A 23,386-nucleotide genomic window follows, 5' to 3' on the forward strand; every position below is an offset into this window, starting at 1 on the left:
CCAGTTACACAACTCCTATTCACCAGACAGAGAGATTTGAACACACTTGATCTTAGACTTCTCTCATGAGAAACTTTATCTGTATGTCATACCCAGCTCATTCACATTTTGACTGCTGCATGATACTGATCCTCAGAAGGCTTTGGGACCATTCACTGAGCAACGTGGAACTAACCAGAGAGATCTAAGGCTTTTCCCAGTACATGTTCCCCAGTGAGTGTCAGCATAAAAGTAGTTACCTTTTCCTTCTGGTAGTTTCCTAGCATATTTATAACTGGACTTTGCCAACCTTACTTTATATTGAAAACATAAGCTCCTGGAAGAAGTATTTTTCTTCTGCATACACAAAGAAATGAATTTTCCTCAGTACCTAGCCAAAGACTCCAGCTCATTTTACAGCATTGATTTCATAATTCAGTTTTTCTATGGAGCCATTTATTGTAATAGATGTTGGAAAACACATACTCCTAGTGAAAGAGAGGTGAATCTGGCTTTACAGTGAGGGCCAGACTGTGAAAGGAAGAATGAAGACTTGTTTAGGGCCTATCTTCTGAACTGAATGTGGCATTGACTTAGGCATTGTAGACACGTGATCCATTCACTACTTGCTTATTACGCCAGACTGAATTCTTTCCCTGCTCTGTGTATCATATAATAGAAAATATATGTGGCAATTGTCAAGTCAACACTTTTTTGTGTTCTGTTTTTTGATTCAGTCAGCCTTCATGTATTACTGAATATTGTCATCTATACCCTCAATTGATGAGATCCAACCCTTCAAGGCGTCTTTATAAAGCAGATAAGCATTAAAAGGGAGAAATACAAAGAAGCAGAAATTAGAAGACTACAGGTCGATATCATGTAGTTTACAATGTAATACCATCCTTCTACAATTTTCTCCTATTATTGTTTTAAATTTATCCTTCTTTCCTTTAGAGTTCACTGTTTACCCAAGAGAAGCATCTCATAGTAAACAGTAGGTTTTATAAAAATAAACTGAGCTGCTAAGATCTAAAACCAATCTTCACTTTTCCTTTACCCACTGTATCCACAACATCACTGACTCTCATATGGCATTTTTTCGTAGGCTTTTAATCTGACCACCAACAATCTAGGTTAGGTCCTCACGTTCCCTCTAAACGGTACCATCACAATAGCTTTGTAATGCACAGGCTTAATTCACATCTTCCTCACTTCTGGTTCATCTTCGAATGTGTCACCATATCCTGCTTCCTAAGACATAGAGCAGTCACGATCCTCCATGATCACAGAGCTTCCTTGTCTATGCCATTCAAATACATTAATTCCCAATCCCTGATGTTAACAGTAAAAGCTCATCACATTATTGTACGTACTTACCTTTTTGGTTGTCTTCAACATCATAGACACACACCCTACATTGTACTATTCATCTCTTAGTTGGGCAACTTACACACATGCCATTTTTTTGTTGTTGTTCTTTTCTGAGGAAGGGCCATGTCCTCTTCCTATCTTCCTCCCAAACTTTCTGTATTCAAAATTCAGAATTAATCTTAGCATCCCAGCTGACAAAGAACCTGTCTGCTAATTCAGGAGATACAGTTTCAGTCCTTGGGTCAGGAAGATCCACTGGAGTAGGAAATGGCAACCTACTCCAATATTCTTGCCTGGAAAATTCCATGGAGAGAGAAATTCGGCAGGCTACAGTTCATGGGTTTGCAAATAGTCGGACATGACTGAGCAACATGCCCAACGAATTTACTACGATTATCATAAGATCATGAGTTACTGAAAGACAAAAATGCCATCCTATTAGTTTTTATGTATTTCATCCTTCTCATAGAATTCAATATATCCTAAATAGGTATTTGTGGAAATGATTTTAATTAAATTCAACTGACCACATGGCATATGATGTTATTCTGGCTTTCTTTTAGGAACATGGAATACCTATCAACATGGGCTATGCAGTGGCACCACATCACTCAGGGGTCTACCCAGTTCATATTCAGCTGTATGCAGCTTGGAAGAAGGTCTGGGGTATTCAGGTCACCAGCACTGAAGAGTATCCGCATTTGAAACCTGCACGATACCGAAAGGGCTTCATTCACAATAGCATCATGGTGAGCATGTATTGTTGTGTGTATCAAAGGCTCTCAGTACCTACATGTGGAATGAAGACAAAATCTAACTTCCAAAAAACTCGTTTACATGAGTATCATAAATCCCTTGCACACCATGATGGTCACACATTAATACACTGCTTGGCTATAGACTTGCTTCTTAAGCTGTGGGGTAGTTTTGGCAAATTCGAGACAAGCTCAAAATGTTGGAAGCAGGTTTCATGTAGGTCATCCCCTGCAGTTTCTGGATTTGTCTATGGACCTTATACTTCTGGAGAGTTTCTCTAGGTCCATTTGTTTGGCTGGTTCTATTTAGAGTTTTCTAGGCAGAATGTAGGTTCGTAAATCAAGAAAACACCTCTCAAATCACTACACTATCAACAGACAGAATCTAACAAGTAGTATCCAAGAGCTAAATTTATCCACTCAGTTTATTTTCAGTTTCAGACACTGGAGAATATCTTAGGATAGCAGTTTTTCATTGTTTTCTTCCTAGCATATTATAAAAATGAAGGTATATATTTTATTTTCAAATATATTAACTGAAAAATAACAATTTGATGGAAGGATGATGCATATGTTCCTATAAATGAAAATAAAACCAAAAGTATATCAGATGGGAATTTATAATTATTCATGAGAATGAAAAAAATTGTCTTATTTTGCTTCGTGATAAAATAGCTCATCTTAAAACATCCATCCCCACATCCAATGCCTTAGGTCATGTTCTCATCACTGGTTTCCAAGATCATAGGAAAGGTTTACAACTCTTCTCCCTCCTTTAAATATTTACACCTTTTCAACCCATTATTCAGGTTACTACTAGAATCATCTGCCTATCTATCTTTCCACCCAATAAGTATCTAAAACCAAAGAATAATAGCACGCATGTTAACAGAGATAACACTTAACATTCATTAAATATAAAACTTTAATTTTTTTATTGTAAATTGGTACTAGAGGACCTAAAGAAGCCTCAGATTTAATAGATCTATTGAAAATGCAACTAAAGGTATTGATGTCCATAGAAATCCAGCAGATATTAAAAGTTTTACCCTGATACAAATGCAGATCAGAGTGAAAGCAGTTTTCCCTTAATTGAGTAGTGTGACCATTTGCTATATTATTAAATAGAAACATTCCTTTAAGTCAGCACTATGTATTTTCATTTACCTTGGTTTTAATAAAACCTGTTATGAAAATTAAGCAAAGAATAAATAGTTATTCTGTGCAATTGAATACATGTCCTCAACCCCATTAGATTATAAGTGGTTTATTATTCAATACAAAGTTTTTGGAATAAAATTACCTATTCACTTTCTCTGTTGAACATTCTGAGTTACAACAGAATTAAGCACAAGACATGCCAGAAGCAATCATTAGATAATTTGACTATTACTGGGATTAAAACTTTAATTCAGAGTAGTAAAAACAAAACAGAGTGGTGAGGCTGATGAAAACTCATTGTTTTGAGGACTCTGAGATGTAAGTACATGTAAACTGTATTTCAGGATCAAGGGAAAAAGCGATCTAATACCATGAAAAATGTAACCTTGGAGAATCTCTATATTTGAATTAGGTTAACCCTAAGAAGCCTTTTTTTTTTTTTCTTTAATCAATTCTGTAATATAACTCAGCTGGTAGGTGAAATTTGTAGGCATGAATGAAAATGTTGTAACGTATATGTCCTATGACTTTGGGCAGCTGTCTTAATATTTACATAATTACATCAGTGTCAACTCTTGATTACAGTAAGATTTTGGCTTTATCCACTGGGAAACTCCAATAGGAATGATAATATGCAGACTCTGAAGTCATGACACATCAATGGAACTTTTAATTAAGTCATGTCAATATGCTGCTTTTTCTTTTTTCTCAGGTCCTCCCTCGACAGACCTGTGGGTTGTTCACACACACTATTTTCTACAAAGAGTATCCAGGAGGCCCCCAAGAACTGGATAAAAGTATCAGAGGAGGTGAACTTTTCCTCACAATCCTTCTAAACCCAGTAAGTATCCTATTTATGCTTTTCACAATAATATCAGACCTTTCAAATATATGTTTCATTTTGTTTCCATTGTCAACCTTCTCACAAGAGAGTAGATGGTAAATACTAGAGAGAAATTAGACTATATCTCCAAATTATTAAATTTCCTTAATAAATGTCAATCAAGAAAAGTACAGATTTGTTAGGATCCATGTGTTGACTATAACAATTAAATGTAAGCTAATATCTCAGTGTTGGCTCTTATACTTGAATTGTAGTAAAGACATATATACAGTTGTCTAGCAAGAGATACCAATTCAAGTGGGTTCGATCTCTTGGTCTGGAAGAAACTCAGGAGAAGGAAATGGCAACCCACTCCATTATTATTGCCAGGAAAATTTTAAGGACAGAGGAACCTGGCGGGCTACAGTCCATGGGGTCACAAAGAGACATGACTAAGTACATCCAAAAACATTCACAATATAGTGGTGTGTATTTTGTCTGTAAGTTGAATCTGCTTCTAGCTCAAGTAGTAGTATGTCTATCAGTAGACATACATATTGCCATCTCTAAAAATGATCACAATGAAAAGCTGCATTGAAAATACACGATGTTTGTATTTAGTTCCTCACTTACGTCTGAGACTTTGTCACCCCATGGACTGTAGCACTCCAGGCTCCTCTGCCCATATAAATTCCAGCCAAGAATACTGGAGTGGGTTGCCATTTCCTTCTATATAAAAATACATAACTATGCATTATCTTTAAATACTAGGGTCATCTGAGGCTTCTTTTTAAAATATTTGTTAATTTTATTTGGAATCAAAGCTAGAAAATTTGTCCCTTTTAGCTGTGCCCTTTGATTATTCAGAGTTTTTCAATTTGATTTCCAATTATATGTGGAAAAGTATAGCAATATGGGAATATATTGTCACTAGATAATGTTGCAATTACTTCAGCTTTTTCCATTTTTTCCCTTAAAGATTCCATTTCTGAGGTTTTAGAGAGGCATGTCCTTTTTTTAACATCCCACTGCACACAAGAAAATGTGAAATAGTGAGTTGTATGCTGTGTCTAACTTGTTTGGGTAAGAAATGTTCACACTGAGAGAAAATGATTCATGCTTTAAACAAAACTATGTTTCAGTTGTCTCTGTTGAAGCTCCAGGTATGTTTAAATAAATTTAGATCATGTATATGCTATTTGTAACCCATGAAGAAAGGAAATAAAAACCTAGCTTGTGTATAGATGAAAACTTGTAAATTGGATTGAAGGGGTTGAGAAATGGGGGCAAAAATGCATGTTGTCATTCAGTCACTAAGTTGTGTCTGACTCTTTGAGACTCGAGACTACAGCACTCCAGGCTTCCCTGTTCTTCACCATCTACCAGAGTCTGCTCAGATTCATGTCCATTGAGTTGGTGATGCTATCTGTTGCCCTCTTCTCTACCCTTCAGTGTTTCTCAGAATCAGGATCTTTTCTAATGAGTTGGCTCTTCCCATCAGGTGACCAAAATATTAGAACTTCAACTTCAGCATCTGTCCTTCAATGAATATTCAGGGTTGATTTCCTTTAGGATTGACTGGTTTGATTGCCTTGCAGTCCAAGGGACTCTGAAGAATCTTCTCTAACATCACAGTTTAAAAGCATCAATTCTTTGGCACTCAGCCTTCTTTATGGTCCAACTCTCACATCCATATATGACTACTGGAACCACCATAGCTTTGACTAGACGGACCTTTGTGGACAAAGTGATGTCTCTGCTTTTTAATACCCTATCTAGATTTGTCACAGCTTTCCTTCCAAGGAGCAAGCATCTTTTAATTTCATGACTGAAGTCACTGTATGCTGTGATTTTGGAGCACAAGAAAATAAAATCTGATACTGCTTCCACTTTTTCTTCTTCTATTTGCCATATACAATTGGGCCAGATGCCATGATCTTTGCTTTTTGAATGATACAAGTTTTAAGCCAGCTTCTTCACTCTCCTCTTTCATCCTCATTAAGAGCTTCTTTAGTTTTTGTCGCTTTCTGCAGTTAAAGTGATATCATCTGCATATCTGAGGTTGTTGATATTTCTCCTGGCAAACTTGATTCCAGATTGTGAGTCATCCTGCCTGGCATTTCATATGATGAACTCTGCATAGAAATTAAATAAGCAAGGTGACAATATACAGCCTTGATGTACTCTTTTCACAATTTGGAAACAGTCAGTTGTTCCATGTCCAGTTCTAACTGTTGCTTCTTGACCCACATACATGTTTCTCAGGAGGCAGGTAGGGTGGTCTGGTATTCCCATCTCTTTAAGACTTTTCCAGTTTGTTGTGATCCACACAATCAGAGGCTTTAGCATAGTCAGTGAAGCAGTAGTAGATGCTTTTCTCTGAAATTCCCTTGCTTTCTCTATGATGCAATGAATGTTGGTAATTTGATCTCTGGTTCCTCTGTGTTTTTTAAACCCAGCTTGTACATCTGAAAGTTTTTAGTTCATGTACTGCTGAAGCCTAGCTTGAAGGACTTTGAGTATGGGGAATGAGCGCTTTATCTGAGTATGAGTAATCAACAAACTTCTTCAAACTGCAGGACTATTAAAAACAAAACAATACATTTGACTCAGTTCTAATGAGGCGGATGAAACTGGAGCCTATTATACAGATTGAAGTAAGCCAGAAGGAAAAACACCAATATAGTATACTAATGCATATATATGGAATTTAGAAAGATGGTAACAATAACCCTGTGTACGAGACAGCAAAAGAGACACTGATGTATAGAACAGTCTTATGGACTCTGTGGGAGAGGGAGAGGGTGGGAAGATTTGGGAGAATGGCATTGAAACATGTAAAATATCATGTATGAAACAAGATGCCAGTCCAGGTTCGATGCACGATACTGGATGCTTAGGGCTAGTGCACTGGGACGACCCAGAGGGATGGTTTGGGGAGGGAGGAGGGAGGAGGGTTCAGGATGGGGAACACATGTATACCTGTGGTGGATTCATTTTGATATTTGGCAAAACTAATACAATTATGTAAAGTTTAAAAATAAAAAAAATAAAAAAAAAAAAAACAGAACTGTCTTTTTTGTTGGGGTTCCACTAAACTGGGGAATAGCTTGGATGCTCTATGATTTTAGTAAGAAATTTTATTTTTCAAAACTTGTTTGCTCTCCTGTAAGACAAATTTATAAACTAGACAATCTTTAGTGTTCCTCAAAAGTATTCCTTTTGGATACTTCATTTTGTATGTGTTTAATTCAAGCTCACTGAGACTTAAAAGAATCAATAACATCACAAAATATTTTTGAGAGTTGATATATACATGTGAATGTGAGTGAAAGCAAATATGGGAAATCTTTCTCTTTACTCCTTCCCTCATTAATTGAGAATTTGATCTTCATAGAAGCAAGGGTCACATCTTCATACTGTTTTCACTTTGGGGTATACTCCCAACCCCAAATCTGCCCTTGTCCCCTCTTCAGGGGAAGGGATAAGCATCAGAACAATGATGATTCCCTCCCATGAACCTCTAGCCCCAAGGTCTGATTGTTACTGATATTTACCACCTGGGTGCCCATGGGGCTACTTGCCATTAAAGAGATGTATTTATAACTCTGCTTTTCAAAAACTTTGAATTTAGCACTCCATATATAGCATCATTCACAGACTAACAGTTGGCCCTTGACAGTGGTAAAGAACACGCCTGCCAGCACAGGAGACATGAGACCTGGGTTCGATCCCTGAGTTGGGAAGATCCCCTGAACAAGGAAACAGCAACCTACTCCAGTATTTTTTCCTGGAGAATCCCATGGACAGAGGAGCCTGGCAGGCTACAGTCCATGGGGTTGCAAAGAGTCGGACACAACTGAAGTGACAGGATGCAAGCATGCATAAATCGTTACTCAGAGGGTAATAGCTGGTCCTTTAAATAAGATGGAAGACTATTTGGCACTTATACCTGTAGCACTTGCTATAAACTGACAAAATAACACTAACCTCACTTAAAAAGCTAATCATTGCCAACCAAAGTTATTTTAATTGCAGGAGAAATAGAACAATGAAAGAGGGGAGTTTTCAGGAGATTTCTAGAATCCAATAACAAACTATACTTAATCATTGTGAACTAATGGTGATCTTAAAGTAGGATTCATGAGTAAAAGCGAGAAACCCAGATAGACAAATAAGAACGAGCAATGTTAGAGATGATTAACAGTGTGGATAATATAAGTCGTTCTATGTACAGTGATATGAAACTGGGATCAGACAAATAGCAGTCCACAAAGATATGGGAGTAAGGAATAAATGCTGCTTAAAACATGAACAGTGTAATAATAGGCAATCCAAGGAGAGGCTACTGAGCTCTCTAGGGAGACACACTGTGGGTGGCATTTGACAGAACCCAGATTAAAAAAAAAAAAAACAGGTCTTAGTTCTAGAGCTGCATAAGCAGAAGTTATCAGATATATTAATCAGGGTTCTTCAAAGAAACAGAACTAAGAGGATGGGTGGGGGAGAGAATTATTACAAGGAATTTGCTCATGTGATTAAGGAATTTGGAAAGTCTCAAAATCTACAGTGAACAAGCTAGAGTCCCAGGGGAGCTGATGGTATAGTTTTCGTAGAAGTTCTCTAGCCTGAGAACCAGAACAGCTGATGGTGTAGTTCTAGCCCCAAAGTAGACAGGATTGAGACCCAGGAAGAGCCAGTGTTTCACTTCAGGTTCTTAGGCAGGTTAAAAGAAAATAAAACACAGTAATCAGTTCAAAGGCAATGGGGCAGAAGAAATTCCTTTTTATTCACAGAAGAGTGAGACTTTTCATTCTATTTGGCCTTCAGCAGATTAGATCAGACCCACCCACCTTATCTGCTTTCCTCAGTTGACCAATTGGTTGTTAATCTCATCAAAAGCATCCTCATGGACACACCCAGAATAACGTTTGCGCTGCATAACTTGTGGCCCAGTCAAGTTGGTACAAACTTAACCATCACACCAAATGAGGAAATGAAGATGGGAACAGACAGGAAGGGAGTGAAATAAAATGGGAAACAAAGGAAGAGGGAAGAAAGTGATGAATGAAGTAAAGATACTGTAAGCTTGGAATTTTTTGTAGCTGTGTCCTGTTATGAATAGGGAGGCACCAGAAGTGATGCATTTCATGCAAAGATGAGCACAATAAAGGACAGAAATGTTATGGACCTAACAGAAGCAGAAAATATTAAGAAGAGGTGGCAAGAATACACAGAACTACACAAAAACCAACTTCATGACCCAGATTACCACGATGGTGTGATTACTCATCTAGAGTCAAACATCCTGGAATGTGAAGTCAAGTGGGCCTTAGAAAGCATCACTACGAACAAAGTTAGGGGAGGTGATGGAATTCCAGCTGAGCTATTTCAAATCCTAAAAGAGGATGCTATGAAAGTGCTGCACTCAATATGCCAGCAAATTTGGAAAACTCAGCAGTGGCCACAGGACTGGAAATGGTCAGTTTTCATTCCAATCCCAAAGAAAAGCAATGCCAAATAATGCTCAAACTACTGCATAGTCGCACTCATCTCACACATTAGTAAAGTAATGCTCAAAATTCTCCAAGCCAGGCTTCAGCAATACATGAACAGTGAACTTCCTGATGTTCAAGCTGAATTTAGAAAAGGCAGAAGAACCAGAGATCAAATTGCCAACATCCATTGGATCATCGGAAAAGCAAGAGAGTTCCAGAAAAACATCTGCTTCTGCTTTATTGAATATATCAAGCCTTTGTATGGATCACAACAAACTATGAAACATTCTTCAAGAGATGGGAATACCAGACCACCTGACCTGCCTCTTGAGAAATCTGAATGTAGGTCAAGAAGCAACAGTTAGAACTGGACATGGAACCACAGACTGGTTCCAAATTGGGAAAGGAGTATGTCAAGGCTGTATATTGTCACCCTGCTTATTTAACTTATACGCAGAATACATCATGTGAAATGCCAAGCTGGATGAAGCACAAGCTGGAATCAAGGTTGCCTGAAGAAGTATCAATAACAGCAGATATGCAGATGACACCACCCTATGACAACAAGCAAAGAAACACTGAAGAGCCTCTTGATGAAAATGAAAGAGGAGAGTAAAAATGTTGGCTTAAAACTCAGCATTCAGAAAACTAAGATCATGGCATCTGGTCCCATCACTTGATGGAAAATCGATGGGGAAACAATGGAAACAGTGACAGACTTTATTTTGGGGGGCTCCAAAGTCACCGCAGATGGTGACTGCAGCCATGAAATTGAAAGACACTTGCTCCTTGGAAGAAAAACTATGGCCAACCTCAGTTCAGTTCAGTTCAGTCACTCAGTCATGTCTGACTCTTTCCGACCCCATGAAGCGCAGCACACCAGGCCTCCCTGTCCATCACAAACTCCAAGAGTCCACCCAAACCCATGTCCATTGTGTCAGTGATGCCATCCAACCATCTCATCCTTCGTTGTCCCCTTCTCCTCCTGCCCTCAATCTTTCCCAGCATCAGGGTCTTTTCAAATGAGTCAGCCCTTCACATCAGGTGGCCAAAGTATTGGAGTTTCAGCTTCAGCATCAGTCCTTCCAATGAACACCCAGGACTGATCTCCTTTAGGATGGACTGGTTGGATCTCCTTGCAGTCCAAGGGACTCTCAAGAGTCTTCTCCAACACTGCAGTTCAAAAGCATCAATTCTTCTGTGCTCAGCTTTCCTAGCCAGCATATTAAAAAGCAGAGGCATTGCTTTACTGACAAAGTTCCATCTAGTCAAAGCTATGGTTTTACCAGTAGTCATGTATGGATGTGAGAGTTGGACTATAAAGAAGGCTGAGTGCTGAAGAATTGATGCTTTTGAACTGTGGTGTTGGAGAAGACTCTTGAGAGTCCCTTGGGCTGCAAGGAGATCCAACCTGTCCATTCTAAAGGAAATAAGTCCTGAATATTCATTGGAAGGACTGATGCTGAAGCTGAAGCTCCAAGCTCCAATACTTTGGCCACCTGATGCAAAGAACTGACTCATTTGAAAAGACCCTGATGCTGGGAAAGATTGTAGGCTGGAGGAGAAGGGGACGACAGAGAATGAGATGGTTGGATTATATCACCGACTTGATGGACATGAGTTTGAGTAGGCTCCGGAAGTTGGTGATGGACAGGGAGGCCTGGGGTGCTGCAGTCAATGGGTCGCAAAGAGTTGGACATGAATGAGTGACTGAACTGAACTGAGAGTTGATCTGCTGTGATCAATAGTCCTTCATTGACATCCAGAAAATAAGTACTGAGACTGCTTGATTAATGGCTATTTTAAGTTAGGTGGTTTCAGCAAGACTGGCAAAGAAGAAGCCTTCTGGAAGGAAAATGAGAAAAGAAGAAAACAGAAATAAAGTAATACTGATACCCAGTCTTCTCCTCTGGTCTCTCCTTTTTCTCTAATTTCCACTTAATTCTTTGTCAGAGTAAAGAGTATCTCCTTATTCTTTTTCATCAAAACCATGCTGAAGAAAAAATGCCTACAAATTCAGTGATGTGAATGTATGTTTTCAACATGAGTTCACTGATATGTTGACTCTAAAGACTATTTGTATCCTCACAGAGCCTGTTCCCAAAGGAGATTCTATGACTTCATTTTTTTTTAATGTATCAAAGTCCCTTAGGGAGATATGATTTCAGTAGAAACAATCAACATCCATGAAATCATAGAGAAAGATGATCACTTCTCCTACCTACTGTTTGAACTGATTTTGAACATGGAAAACCAATGTCTTGGGGGCTTATATGTAGAATAAGTGATCATAGTGTTAGTATAAACTCTAAAGATTTAAGACCAATCTCACCTTATTTCATTTTTCAATAATGACCTAAACTTTCACATCCTGGAAATACTATAGACACCTTATATTGTGGCATCTCTCTTGCATAGTGATTCTCTTTGAGGATTTGTAAATGATCCATAGATTTTTGTCCTTAGTGTTGGGTATTCAGTATATTAATGAACGGATGGATAAGGATAAGATAGCGTGACACAAAGGTGGCAGTGATGGTAAATACATCTAGTATACATAGCACAGTGAATTTACAGACCAAATCTAGCAAGATGAAATTTAACAGGCAATAATAAAAAGCCCCAAAATTACTTTCAAAGAAAATAGTGCATAAATTCCAGAATTATTTAAGTATAAATATTATATAAATATAGATTAAATCTGCCAGTAAATTGTATGGACTGCCTCATGACATATTTGGTTTCTTGTCATTGAAGCTGTATAAACAAAAATTTTGTAGGAATGTCAAATCTATTACTTTTAATATCTCATCTGATGCTAAAACTGTGTAATTCTGTTCTTATCCAGTTTAGACATAGGTATATATTTTTCATTATGAAACATAAAAAATATGAAGTAGGTTTAATTTTACATATTACAAACCAGCACTACATATTTAGTTATAGTAGGGTCAGAGGAAAAAGGAAATGGCAGTTTATCAACATGTAAGAGAATTAATAATCAACCCTGCATATTCATTGGAAGGACTTATGCTGAAGCTGAAGCTCCAATACTTTGGCCACCTGATGCGAAGAGTTGACTATTTGGAGAAGACCCTGATGCTGGGAAAGATTGATGGTAGAAGGAGAGGGGGGCAACAGAGGATGTGATGCTTGGATAGCATCATTGACTCAATGGACATGAGTTTGAGCAAACTCAGGGACGTAGTGAAGGACAGGGAAGCCACCAGGCTTCTAGCTCATGCTCCAGTCCATGAGGTTGTAGAGAATTGGACACAATTTAGTGAAACAACATCAACAATAAGAATTAAGGGTTTCTCTGGTGGTTCAGTGGTGAAGAATCCTCCCGCTAATGCAGGAGATATGGGTTTGATCCTTGAATCAGGAAAATCCCCTGGAGAAGCAAATGGAAACCCACTCCAACATTCTTGTCTGGGAAATCCCATGGACAGAGGAGCCTGGCGGGCTACAGTCTGTGAGGTCACAAAAAGTCAGACACAACTTAATAACTAAACAAAAACAATAGCAAAAGAATTAAAAAATTATATAAAATGAGAAGATATTCACTGGTAGATGTATTGAAGGAAGTAGAAGAGGAAGAAATTTCTATCATCAGTATCCTGAAAGAAATATTACTGCCAGATTTAGCAGATCATTTGAACTGATTGAATAGTTTCTGGATTCATTTGTATGTACATATCCTATGAGGATAATAAAAGCTGGGAAAGGTATATGAGGGAATATCCTGGAATTTCCCTCTCTAGAGTACTTTAAAATAGAATCAAAAGCTATAGAGTTCTTCCTTATTGCCTTGAGGAATGGGACTGGATTAAATATCCTTGAAAAGTTCTACCCCTTTGTTTGTTTGTGTTTTGTTTTTCCTGGTTTATAACTTTCACAACTCTGTTCTGCAGTCAAAAAGGCCTGAACCACACTAAGACTATTGTAGCTGCTTTCTCTGTCTGGCTTCCACTTTAGGAATTCACATTATTTTGTGTTGCCCTTCTCTAGAACAGACCTGTATATTGCCTGTGCTCGAAAGTCTCTAATATTTGTCTTTATGCATGTTCAATGTTTTTTTTTAATTTCATTTTGATTCTAGCTGCCATGCTGTTCTCATAGTTTTACACATTTTAAAATATATGTCATTATTTTCTAATACACCATAAAGCAGAAAATTGGAATATATTTTTACATCTTGACTCATATATAAACTCCTGTTATTGTTGCCCATTAGATCTTTTGATTCAGCAAACTGCAATAATTGGGGTTTCTTGATTTCCTTAGATACCAACTGGTTTTGCCCAGATTAATGTAAAAAAATGAAAATTAAATGAAAGCTGTTTGAATGACATTTCAAAAGAATAGCTAAGCATCTGTCCACTTAACATTCAGATAACTTTCTCCTGGCTTTTTTTTTTTTTTAGATTCCATCATGACCTCATCACATATTGATATTTTCCTGCACTGTTCCACACTTGTCAAATGCTAACATGTATTTCCCTAGTGCCGAATTCTTCCTGCATTTTCAATATAATCTTTGTACAGGCAGGAAGAAATATAATTTAATCATGTGTGAGGTGAAACAGCTTACACCAGGTAACCCACTATCATTCAAGTCAAGACACCACCCCATAAATTATGCAACAATTTACTGTAGTAGAGGAAGCCTGGAGTCTTGTCAGTTGCTGTCATCACTAACTATAAAAGCTTAAAATGAATATGCCTTGCTGGATTTAATATTTTTATAACTCATTTAATTTTGTGCTCCACAAAGAACAATACGAAAATAGAATTTTCTAAGTTTTCTTGACAGATATATCTAAATATTCTCTGATTCTAGAAGGCTTTAAAATGGCAGTACTGGAGCCACGAAATCCACTACATCATCCAAAGTCCAGAGCAGTGCCTAGACTCACTAACCTTTGTCTGATTTTGGCCTGTTGCAAATCCAGGTGAACAAAAAATATGAGCCTGAAAGAATGGTGTACTTGCAGTTGCCAGTAGAGTATAATGAAACTGCAGTGATGTACTTCCCCACTACTGTCTCCTGAACCTTCACACACCTAGGCTGGCTAATGAGCTTTTCTTTCTTGTGTATATCAGTCTCCAAATTCATGGAATCTAATAGCAGGTGCAGTACATTATGAATTAGTGCTCGCTTTTCAGATAGATTAAAGACAGCTGCAAGGCTTAGGAAAACATCAACATGAACTAAGCTGAACTAAGCTTTAAGTTCTTTTAAATCCTAAAATAATATGGAAGTGGATATGTAAGATAATTCACAGAAACATATGCAGCACAGCAAAATAAAATGCACAAAATATCCCACAGCTTTTTTAAAGAAAATTATAAAGCATTACAGATTACTAATACTCAAGACATCCAAATATTCTTTGATAATTTTGATTTCCTATGAATGCTGTGCTTTATAGAACATTGTAACCATCAGATATTTCATGTAGAACAAAGCAAATGCATATTCCAAGTGGTAAAGAACTGCACCTGGTTTTCCCTGGTGGCTCAGCAAAAAAGAAATCCACCTGCAATGCCAGAATCCCAGGAGACACAGGTTCGATCCCTGAGTCAGGAAGACCCCCTGGAGGAGGGCATGGCAACTCACTCCAGTATTCTTGCCTGGAGAATCCCATGGACAGAGGAGCTTGGTGGGCTATAGTCCACAGGGTCTCAAAGAGTCGAACACAACTGAAGTGACTTAGCACACACACAAAGAACCCACCTGCCAATGCAGGAGACATGGGTTCGATCCCTGGATCAGGGACGATCCCCTGGAGGAGGGCATGGCAACCCACTCCCGTGTTCTCCTGGAGAATCCTATGGCCAGAGGAGCTTGGCAGGCTACAGTCCATAGCGTCACGAAGAGTCAGACACAATCAAAGCAACTTAGCACACACGAACATAAAATGTACTTCTTTATAAAATAATATGTTAATATTTCTAACTCAGGATCATGGAAGATATTGACATATGTTTCAGCAGTATTTATTAAAGAATAATAAATTAACTTCTAACTGCTCTACTACAGTGAAATGTGCCTCTTATCTGGGCAGGAACTTTTGAAGCAATTAATGGTATTGGAGCTCTGAGGCTTTAGAGCCTGGGAGAACTGCCACCAACTGTGAGAAGAATGGACTCCTGTAGAGTATATAGATTGTGGAAAATTCTATTTCCACTTACTGAAAGACCTATAGTAACCTCTTTTTTTCCCTTTATCAGTTTTTCGTTTGGTCTTTAAAAAAAAAAAAAAAAAAAACTTAAAGATTTGCAAGACTAACCTTTACAAAAGAACATGAATCTTCACTTCTGCAACGATTCACACTCACAGTAGGAATGTTGCAGAATATGGAGTCTGCTAATATCCATGGCTTCACTACAGATAATACTGTTTTGTTTTTGTCTACACTGAAAATCAGAATCAGAGTTAGTATAACATTTTAGAGAATGCCGAGAAATTTTTGCTTTCTCCCAATTTGGGAATAGTGCATGTTTTTTTTTTTTTTTTGCAGTCAAATTTACTTAGCAATTAGTATTTCAGAATGTAAAGTTTGCCACCACAAAAGACCAGAATAGTTTGTATCCTAGCCCTGAACTCTGTCTTCTCATCAAATGAGGAAAAGGTTGCTATTATTATGTAGACATGCATCTTTCTATACCAGCGGTTCCTACAGGTCCTGATGGGATACAATTTACATTCCAATATATTTCTAGATCATGAACAAATCCATAAAATTGCACTGTTTTTTTTTTTCAATTCTGTTTCCCTAGAAAAAGAAATGAAAGCAGCATTATTTTATTGGGGGAAGTCTGTTTCATCTTGTGTAACTGGATAATTTAGTTTTCCCAAAGCATGTTATGAAAGATTGTGGAATAGCTCTTTTACATAAATAAATTTTCAACAGCAAAAAATACAACCTCCTATTTGTGTAAATGTTAGTCGATAGATTTCTCCTATTTTGAGGCTTATAATAGATAAGTATTACATACATAATGTTCTTAATAAGTTAAGGATTCTTTGAAAGCAAAATCAGTAAATTTGTGGTTATCAAAAATAAATCGCTCTGTATTAGTGTTTATATGATTTGGTGGCTAGTGAGATAATAAGAAAGTAGGTGCATTCTGTGGGAGTCCACAAAATTAATACTGATTTGTGTGTGGTTTTTTTTTTTTTTTGGTTTGTGAGTTTTCACCCCACCATTTATTCTCTCTTCTCCCCCACAAATTATATAACACCTAGATATTTCAGTGTCTTGTTTCTTTCTTTAATATTTATTTATTTTTAAAATTTGAAGTCCATTGAAGAAAGACCATTTTGGATCACTTTATTTTATTTCATTTTCGTTATTTGTACTTTTCCTCTGGCTGCTCCTCAGAGTCAGATATTATGAAAATAAAACTACAAATTATTTTCTAAAACATGTTATTTTCATTTTTTTTATTTTAGAAAACCAAATTATTTTGTCTTAGATTTTCCATCGGTGGCTTATAATTTTGATATAATAAGGATATTTAATATTATATAGATATTAAACTTGCTGATATCCACTGAAGAATTAAAAAGTCTTGTCATTTTCATCCATATAGTCTTATCAGATGAACAAAGGTGTCTATCACTAAATTTGTTAAATGCTTCTTTGAGATTCATAAACTCTCAAATGTATTACTTGTTGATAAAAATAATTGGGAATGTGGTGCTTAATTTATGGTGAGTTGTTAGAATGTCATCAGTTGCTTAGAGTGTTAAACCTTGGCTACTATTTATATATCAACTGTTTGATTTTTTCAAGGAGATCTTCGTGATGTGTTCACCAAAAAGCAGTTCTGTTGTGTGGATATTGATGTGTGTGTATAAATCCATGAAGGAAGGCCTGGGAATCCTTCAAATCCTCAAATACCAATCCATTGAGCATTGTAGGGACTCATCAGACAAATGAGCTAGTGAGGTAGAAATAGGGAATGGGAGTTTGCAGCAGTAGAGGGGAAAGGTGTACAGGGTCACAGAGGGTAAAATGCTCATGGCAATTTTGGGAGCTATAAATGTTTGTGTTTTGCAAGAGTACAAAATGAAGGTAAAGTCATTGCTGCTGCTGCTAAGTCACTTCAGTCGTGTCCGACTCTGTGTGACTCCATAGACGGCAGCCCAGCAGGCTCCCCCATCCCTGGGATTCTCCAGGCAAGAACACTGGAGTGGGTTGCCATTTCCTTCTCCAATGCAGGAAAGTGAAAAGTAAAAGTGAAGTTGCTTACTCATGTCTGACTCTTAATGACCTCATGGACTGCAGCCTACCAGGCTCCTCCGTCCATGGGATTTTCCAGGCAAGAGTACTGGAGTGGGGTGCCATTGCCTTCTCCGAAAGTCATTAAGAGTAGGTAAATAAAATCATGGAAATTTTTGTATGACATGTCACAAAAGAAGAGGAAAGGAATTCAAACAAGGAAGTGATAGACCCAAATATTTTGATTTATAATTCTAGCTGACAGGTTAGGGCCTTGGATACACACTCCTTCTAATGTCTACAGTACTTTTCTTTTTTTTTTTTAATTAAATTTATTTATTTTAATTGGATGTTAATTACTTTACAATATTGTATTGGTTTTGCCATACATCAACATGAATCTGCCATGGGTGTACACGTATTCCGCATCCTGAACCCCCCTCCATCCTCCCTCTCCATACCACCCCTCAGGGTCATCCCAGTGCACCAGCCCCAAGCAACCAGTATCATGCATTGAACCTGGACTGCCGATTCATTTCATATATGATATTATACATGTTTCAATGCTACCCTCTCAAATCATCCCACCCTCTCCCTCTCCCACAGAGTCCAAAAGGCTGTTCTATACATCTGTGTCTCTTTTGCTCTCTTGCATATCGTTACCATATTTCTAAATTCCATATATATGCATTAGTATACTGTATTGGCGGAGAAGGTAATGGCACCCCACTCCAGAACTCTTGCCTGGAAAATCCCATGGGATGGAGGATCCCATGGGCTGCAGTCCATGGGGTCGCTAAGAGTCGGACACGACTGAGCGACTTCACTTTCACTTTTCACTTTCATGCATTGGAGAAGGCAGTGGCAACCCACTCCAGTGTTCTTGCCTGGAGAATCCCAGGGACAGAGGAGCCTGGTGGGCTGCCTTCTATGGGGTCACACAGAGTTGGACATGACTGAAATGACTTAGCAGCAGCAGCAGCATACTGTATTGGTGTTTTTCTTTCTGGCTTTCTATTCCCATTACTCTCGACTTCACCTCACTGTTTTCCCTCAGACTCTATCTCTGATTTCTCTTTCTCACCTGGATCCCCTCACAGGTGAGCTCTCACTGCTACGTGTATATGTAATATATACAAAGAGCCACGTGTGTAATACTGCTCACAGTGGTAAATAGCTTTATGTTTAGTGAATGTCATCTCCCTCACCTGTGCTGAATGTACCCTCAGGAACAAGTATTCCCTCAACAGGCACCTGTTCAATAAGACAGTACATAAAAATCATATCATCAGACTACCTGTGTCGACTGCATGCCATCATTTCACATGAGTTGTTTAAATTGCTTCAGAAGAAAAGGGAAAGGAAAGGAGAAAGAAGGAATGGAAAAAGGAAGCGGGGAAAAGAAATGAGAGCAGAGGGCAAATGTGGAAGAAAGAGAAGGAAAAAGAAGAGGCAAGGATGGAAAGATGAGGAAGCTAGTTCTCTCTCTTTTCGTAAAATCAGATGAACAGCAGAAATGTAAATGTATTCACCAAACTCAGAAGTTCTTCTTTTATTCTTCCAGGCTGGCTAAATACTGAAGAAAAAGTTGTGTAGTTTCTCTGTGCTTCAGAATTTCTCTGTCCGTAAATGAAATGAGGAAACTAATGTTGGTTCCTTTAGAGGGAGTATGAGATGTGACAAAAACTAGTGTTGGATTTTTTTTCAGAGAAAATGTAAATAATTTGGAAGTAATTCTTATTTGAGAAAGTGGAAGTATATATCACTTTTATTATCAAATATATTTGAGGATGTTAGCAAACTGCAAACCCTGAGTTTATTTACAGTGTGAATTTGCTTGATTGTTTCTCCCTGCTAGAACACATAAATCATGTGATAAATGCATTCTCTTTTACAAAGGTATTTATTTTATTATAGGCTTCGCTTCTGAAAATGTTCTTGATTGTCACTTTATTGTGCCTTCTGAGCTATTTTTAAACAATAAAATATCTATCATTATTCTTTATTCCAGTGAAGCAAACTGTGTCATCAAATGCAGTGCTTGCTTGGTTGGTCAAGACTTGTTTTGTTTTGTTTTGTTTTAATTTGATTTTGTTGTCTACCAAAGTACCTCAGATGTTTTTGCCAAAGGTTTTTGTTTTTGTTGCTGACCTTGCTGATTTTAAGGCCTTTTGTTTATTTATTTTATTTTATTATTATTATTATTTTTTTTTTTTTTTTTGGTTAATAGGGAGCTCTGCTAGAAACACTAGGTCCATACTTTGATATATTTTATGTTCCAACACTGACTGTTGTGCTCAGATGAGGAGTATTATAGAATTATAGCAATCTCTGTGTTTAGTACATAAAATTAATGATATGAAAAATGGAAGACCTTCCCAAATGAGACATAATTACAGATAATTTAGATGAATGAGTTGAACTTATTAGAAATAAGAAAACCCAAACCCACAAACCAAATGCAAAACTCTAGACTGACTTTCATTACATATTACAATGGGGAGACACTTTTCATGTCTGCCAGCATTGACCCTATAGATCTGTCTTCACTGGACTTCACACCTAACAAAACAGTCAGTGTTCAAACCTCTCAGTGATAACATTAACTAAAACTAGAGAAGGATCCAAGAGATTTACTTTTCATGAAAGACTGTGTTTTTGTGAATAGGGTTCATGGGGAGTTTAGCCCTGTATGAAAATTACTAGCTTAAGCAATGTAAAAGATAAGATATCAAGCATGAAGTGTTTCCCTGATTTACAATTGTCACTTTTAAGCCAATTTAAGGTATCCAATAATGTCATTCAAAGTATAAAGTGTAAGTAGCAGAATTGTGCTCCTTCTTGAAGCTGTTATTATAGCCACTTAAACTTTTTTTCACACATAGATACACCTTCAAACTAAATGTGAATAAAAGATGTGACTTGAAAATTGCCGTTCTCTTGCAATTTCTTTTCAGAAGTCCATTCTGTAGTTCACTTAAATAACTTGCTCAAGCAATCAAATCAATACAGGTAGACTTTTCTACATGGGCTGCAATGTTATGATCATAAACACAAAGATTTTAGAAATTATGAGCTATTTAAAGAAATAAAAAAAGAAACTTTAAACACATCACAATGCCTCAAATTGAAATCATCTTCTATTCCATCTTTTGCTGAATACACCTTAAAAAATATACGCTATAGCTTATAATGATTCTTGAATCTTTAGTAATTTAGATTTTAGAAAAACACCCATTCATAGGAAGTACGGTGATAGTGACTTACAGTGTGAGGAGTTATTAACTCAATCTAATGATTGGCTTTGGAAATGATTTTGTACAGAGCAGGCATATTCCCAAGTAATATCAGGAGACATTCGGTTTGCACATTGATGCTCACTGTAGGTCATGTTGTATATCTGTTGAATGACTAAATCTATCAGTGCCACTGCTGCTGCTGCTGCTAAGTCACTTCAGTCGTGTCCAACTCTGTGTGACCCCATAGACAGAAGCCCACCAGGCTCCCCGGTCCCTGGGATTCTCCAGGCAAGAACACTGGAGTGGGTTGCCATTTCCTTCTCCAATGAGTGAAAGTGAAGAGTGAAAGTGAAGTCGCTCAGTCGTGTCCGACTCTTAGTGACCCCATGGACTGCAGCCTACCAGGCTCCTCCATCCGTGGGATTTTCCAGGCAAGAGTTCTGGAGTGGGGTGCCGTTGCCTTCTCCGAAATCTATCAATAAATACCGTCAATTCTACTTTCAAAAAACTGAAAGTGAAAAAATTTGAAAGTTGCTTGCTGCTGCTAAGTCACTTCAGTCATGTCCAACTCTGTTCGACCCCATAGATGGCAGCCCACCAGGCCCCACTGTCCCTGGGATTCTCCAGGCAAGAACACTGGAGTGGGTTGCCATTTCCTCCTCCAATGCATGAAAGTGAAAAGTGAAAGTGAAGTCGCTCAATCGTGTCCGACTCTTAGTGACCCCATGGACTGCAGCCTACCAGGCTCCTCCGTCCATGGCAGGAGGAGCATTTTCATTTCCTCCGTCCATTTTACAGGCAAGAGTACTGGAGTGGGTTGCCATTGCCTTCTCTGTGAAAGTTTCTTAGTCATGTCCAACTCTTTGCAACCCCATGGACTGTACAATATACGGAATTCTCCAGGCCAGAATACTGGAGTGGGTAGCCTTTCCCTTCTCCAGGGGATCTTCCCCATCCAGGGATCGAACCCAGGTCTCTCACATTGCAGGTGGATTCTTTACCAGCTGAGCCACAAGAGAAGCCCAAGAATACTGGAGTGGGTAGCCTTTTCCTTCTCCAGGGGATCTTCCCCACCCAGGGATTGAACCCAGGTCTCTCACATTGCAGGTGGATTCTTTACCAACTGAGCTATGAGGGAAGCCATCTACTTTCAAAGTATGTTCCAATTAGTGTTTTTCTCTCCACTTTCCGATGATGGCCCCCTTATCTCTCCTCCAGAGAACTGTTAGCATTCTGGCCACCAACTCTGTTATTCCCAAGGGCAGTCAGAATGATATTGTTAAATCCAACACAGACAAATGTCGTGGTCATTCTTAAATGCCTTCAAAGGCTTCTCACTTAATCTCAGAATAAAATTCAAACTCTGGTCCATGACTTGGCCTTCTGCTGGCTTCTCTGCATTGACCAAGTTCCACTCAAACCACACCATGCTTGTCTCCACACAGTCCTTCAAAGATGCCAAGATCGTTTGCCCTTCAGGGCTTTTGTGCTTGCATCCTTTTTGCTTATAAGGGTTACTTCCAGGAATTTGTTAACCTTGATGTCTACTGCCTCTCATGTCTCAGGTCAAAAGTCACCACCTCAAAGAATGGTTGCCTGGCCTTTTTTGCAGTCATTGTCTATGACTTGTCTGTCTTATTTTTCATCTTTTCATTTCATGGCTGCAGTCACCATCCACAGTGATTTTGGAGAAGAGGAAAATAAAAGCTGTCACTGTTTCCACATTTTACCCTCATATTTGCCATGAGGTAATGGTACTGGACTGGAAAAGGTCAGTTTTCATTCCAATCCCAAAGAAAGGCAATGCCAAAGAATGCTCAAACTACCACACAATTGCACTCATCTCACATGCTAGTAAAATAATGCTCAAAGTTCTCCAAGCCAGGCTTCAGCAATACGTGAACTGCGAACTTCCTGATGTTCAAGCTGGTTTTAGAAAAGGCAGAAGAACCAGAGATCTAATTGCCAACATCTGCTGGATCATGGAAAAAGCAAGAGAGTTCCAGAAAAACATCTATTTCTGCTTTATTGACTATGCCAAAGCCTTTGACTGTGTGGATCACAATCAACTGTGGAAAATTCTGAAAGAGATGGAAATACCAGACCACCTGACCTGCCTCTTGAGAAATCTGTATGCAAGTCAGGAAGCAACAGTTAGAACTGGACATGGAACAACAGACTGGTTCCAAATAGGAAAAGGAGTTCGTCAAGGCTGTATATTGTCACCCTGTTTATTTAACTTATATGCAGAGTACATCATGAGAAATGCTGGGCTGGAAGAAACACAAGCTGGAATCAAGATTACTGGGAGAAATATCAATAA

At 38.1% G+C, this 23,386-nt stretch overlaps 1 protein-coding gene across 1 annotated transcript in view; it reads left to right on the top strand.

Moving 5' to 3' along the window:
• Positions 1–23,386, top strand: part of LOC113894006 (bifunctional heparan sulfate N-deacetylase/N-sulfotransferase 4) — a 323,217-nt gene that overhangs the window by 203,793 nt on the left and 96,038 nt on the right. The window contains exons 5-6 of the mRNA XM_027543739.1: positions 1,917–2,102; positions 3,982–4,110. Of these exons, the coding sequence (XP_027399540.1) occupies positions 1,917–2,102; positions 3,982–4,110 (315 nt within the window). The remainder of the gene's footprint in view (positions 1–1,916; positions 2,103–3,981; positions 4,111–23,386) is intronic.

The sequence above is a fragment of the Bos indicus x Bos taurus genome, chromosome 6, assembly GCF_003369695.1.
Source record: "Bos indicus x Bos taurus breed Angus x Brahman F1 hybrid chromosome 6, Bos_hybrid_MaternalHap_v2.0, whole genome shotgun sequence".
In the NCBI taxonomy this organism is placed as follows: domain Eukaryota; kingdom Metazoa; phylum Chordata; class Mammalia; order Artiodactyla; family Bovidae; genus Bos; species Bos indicus x Bos taurus.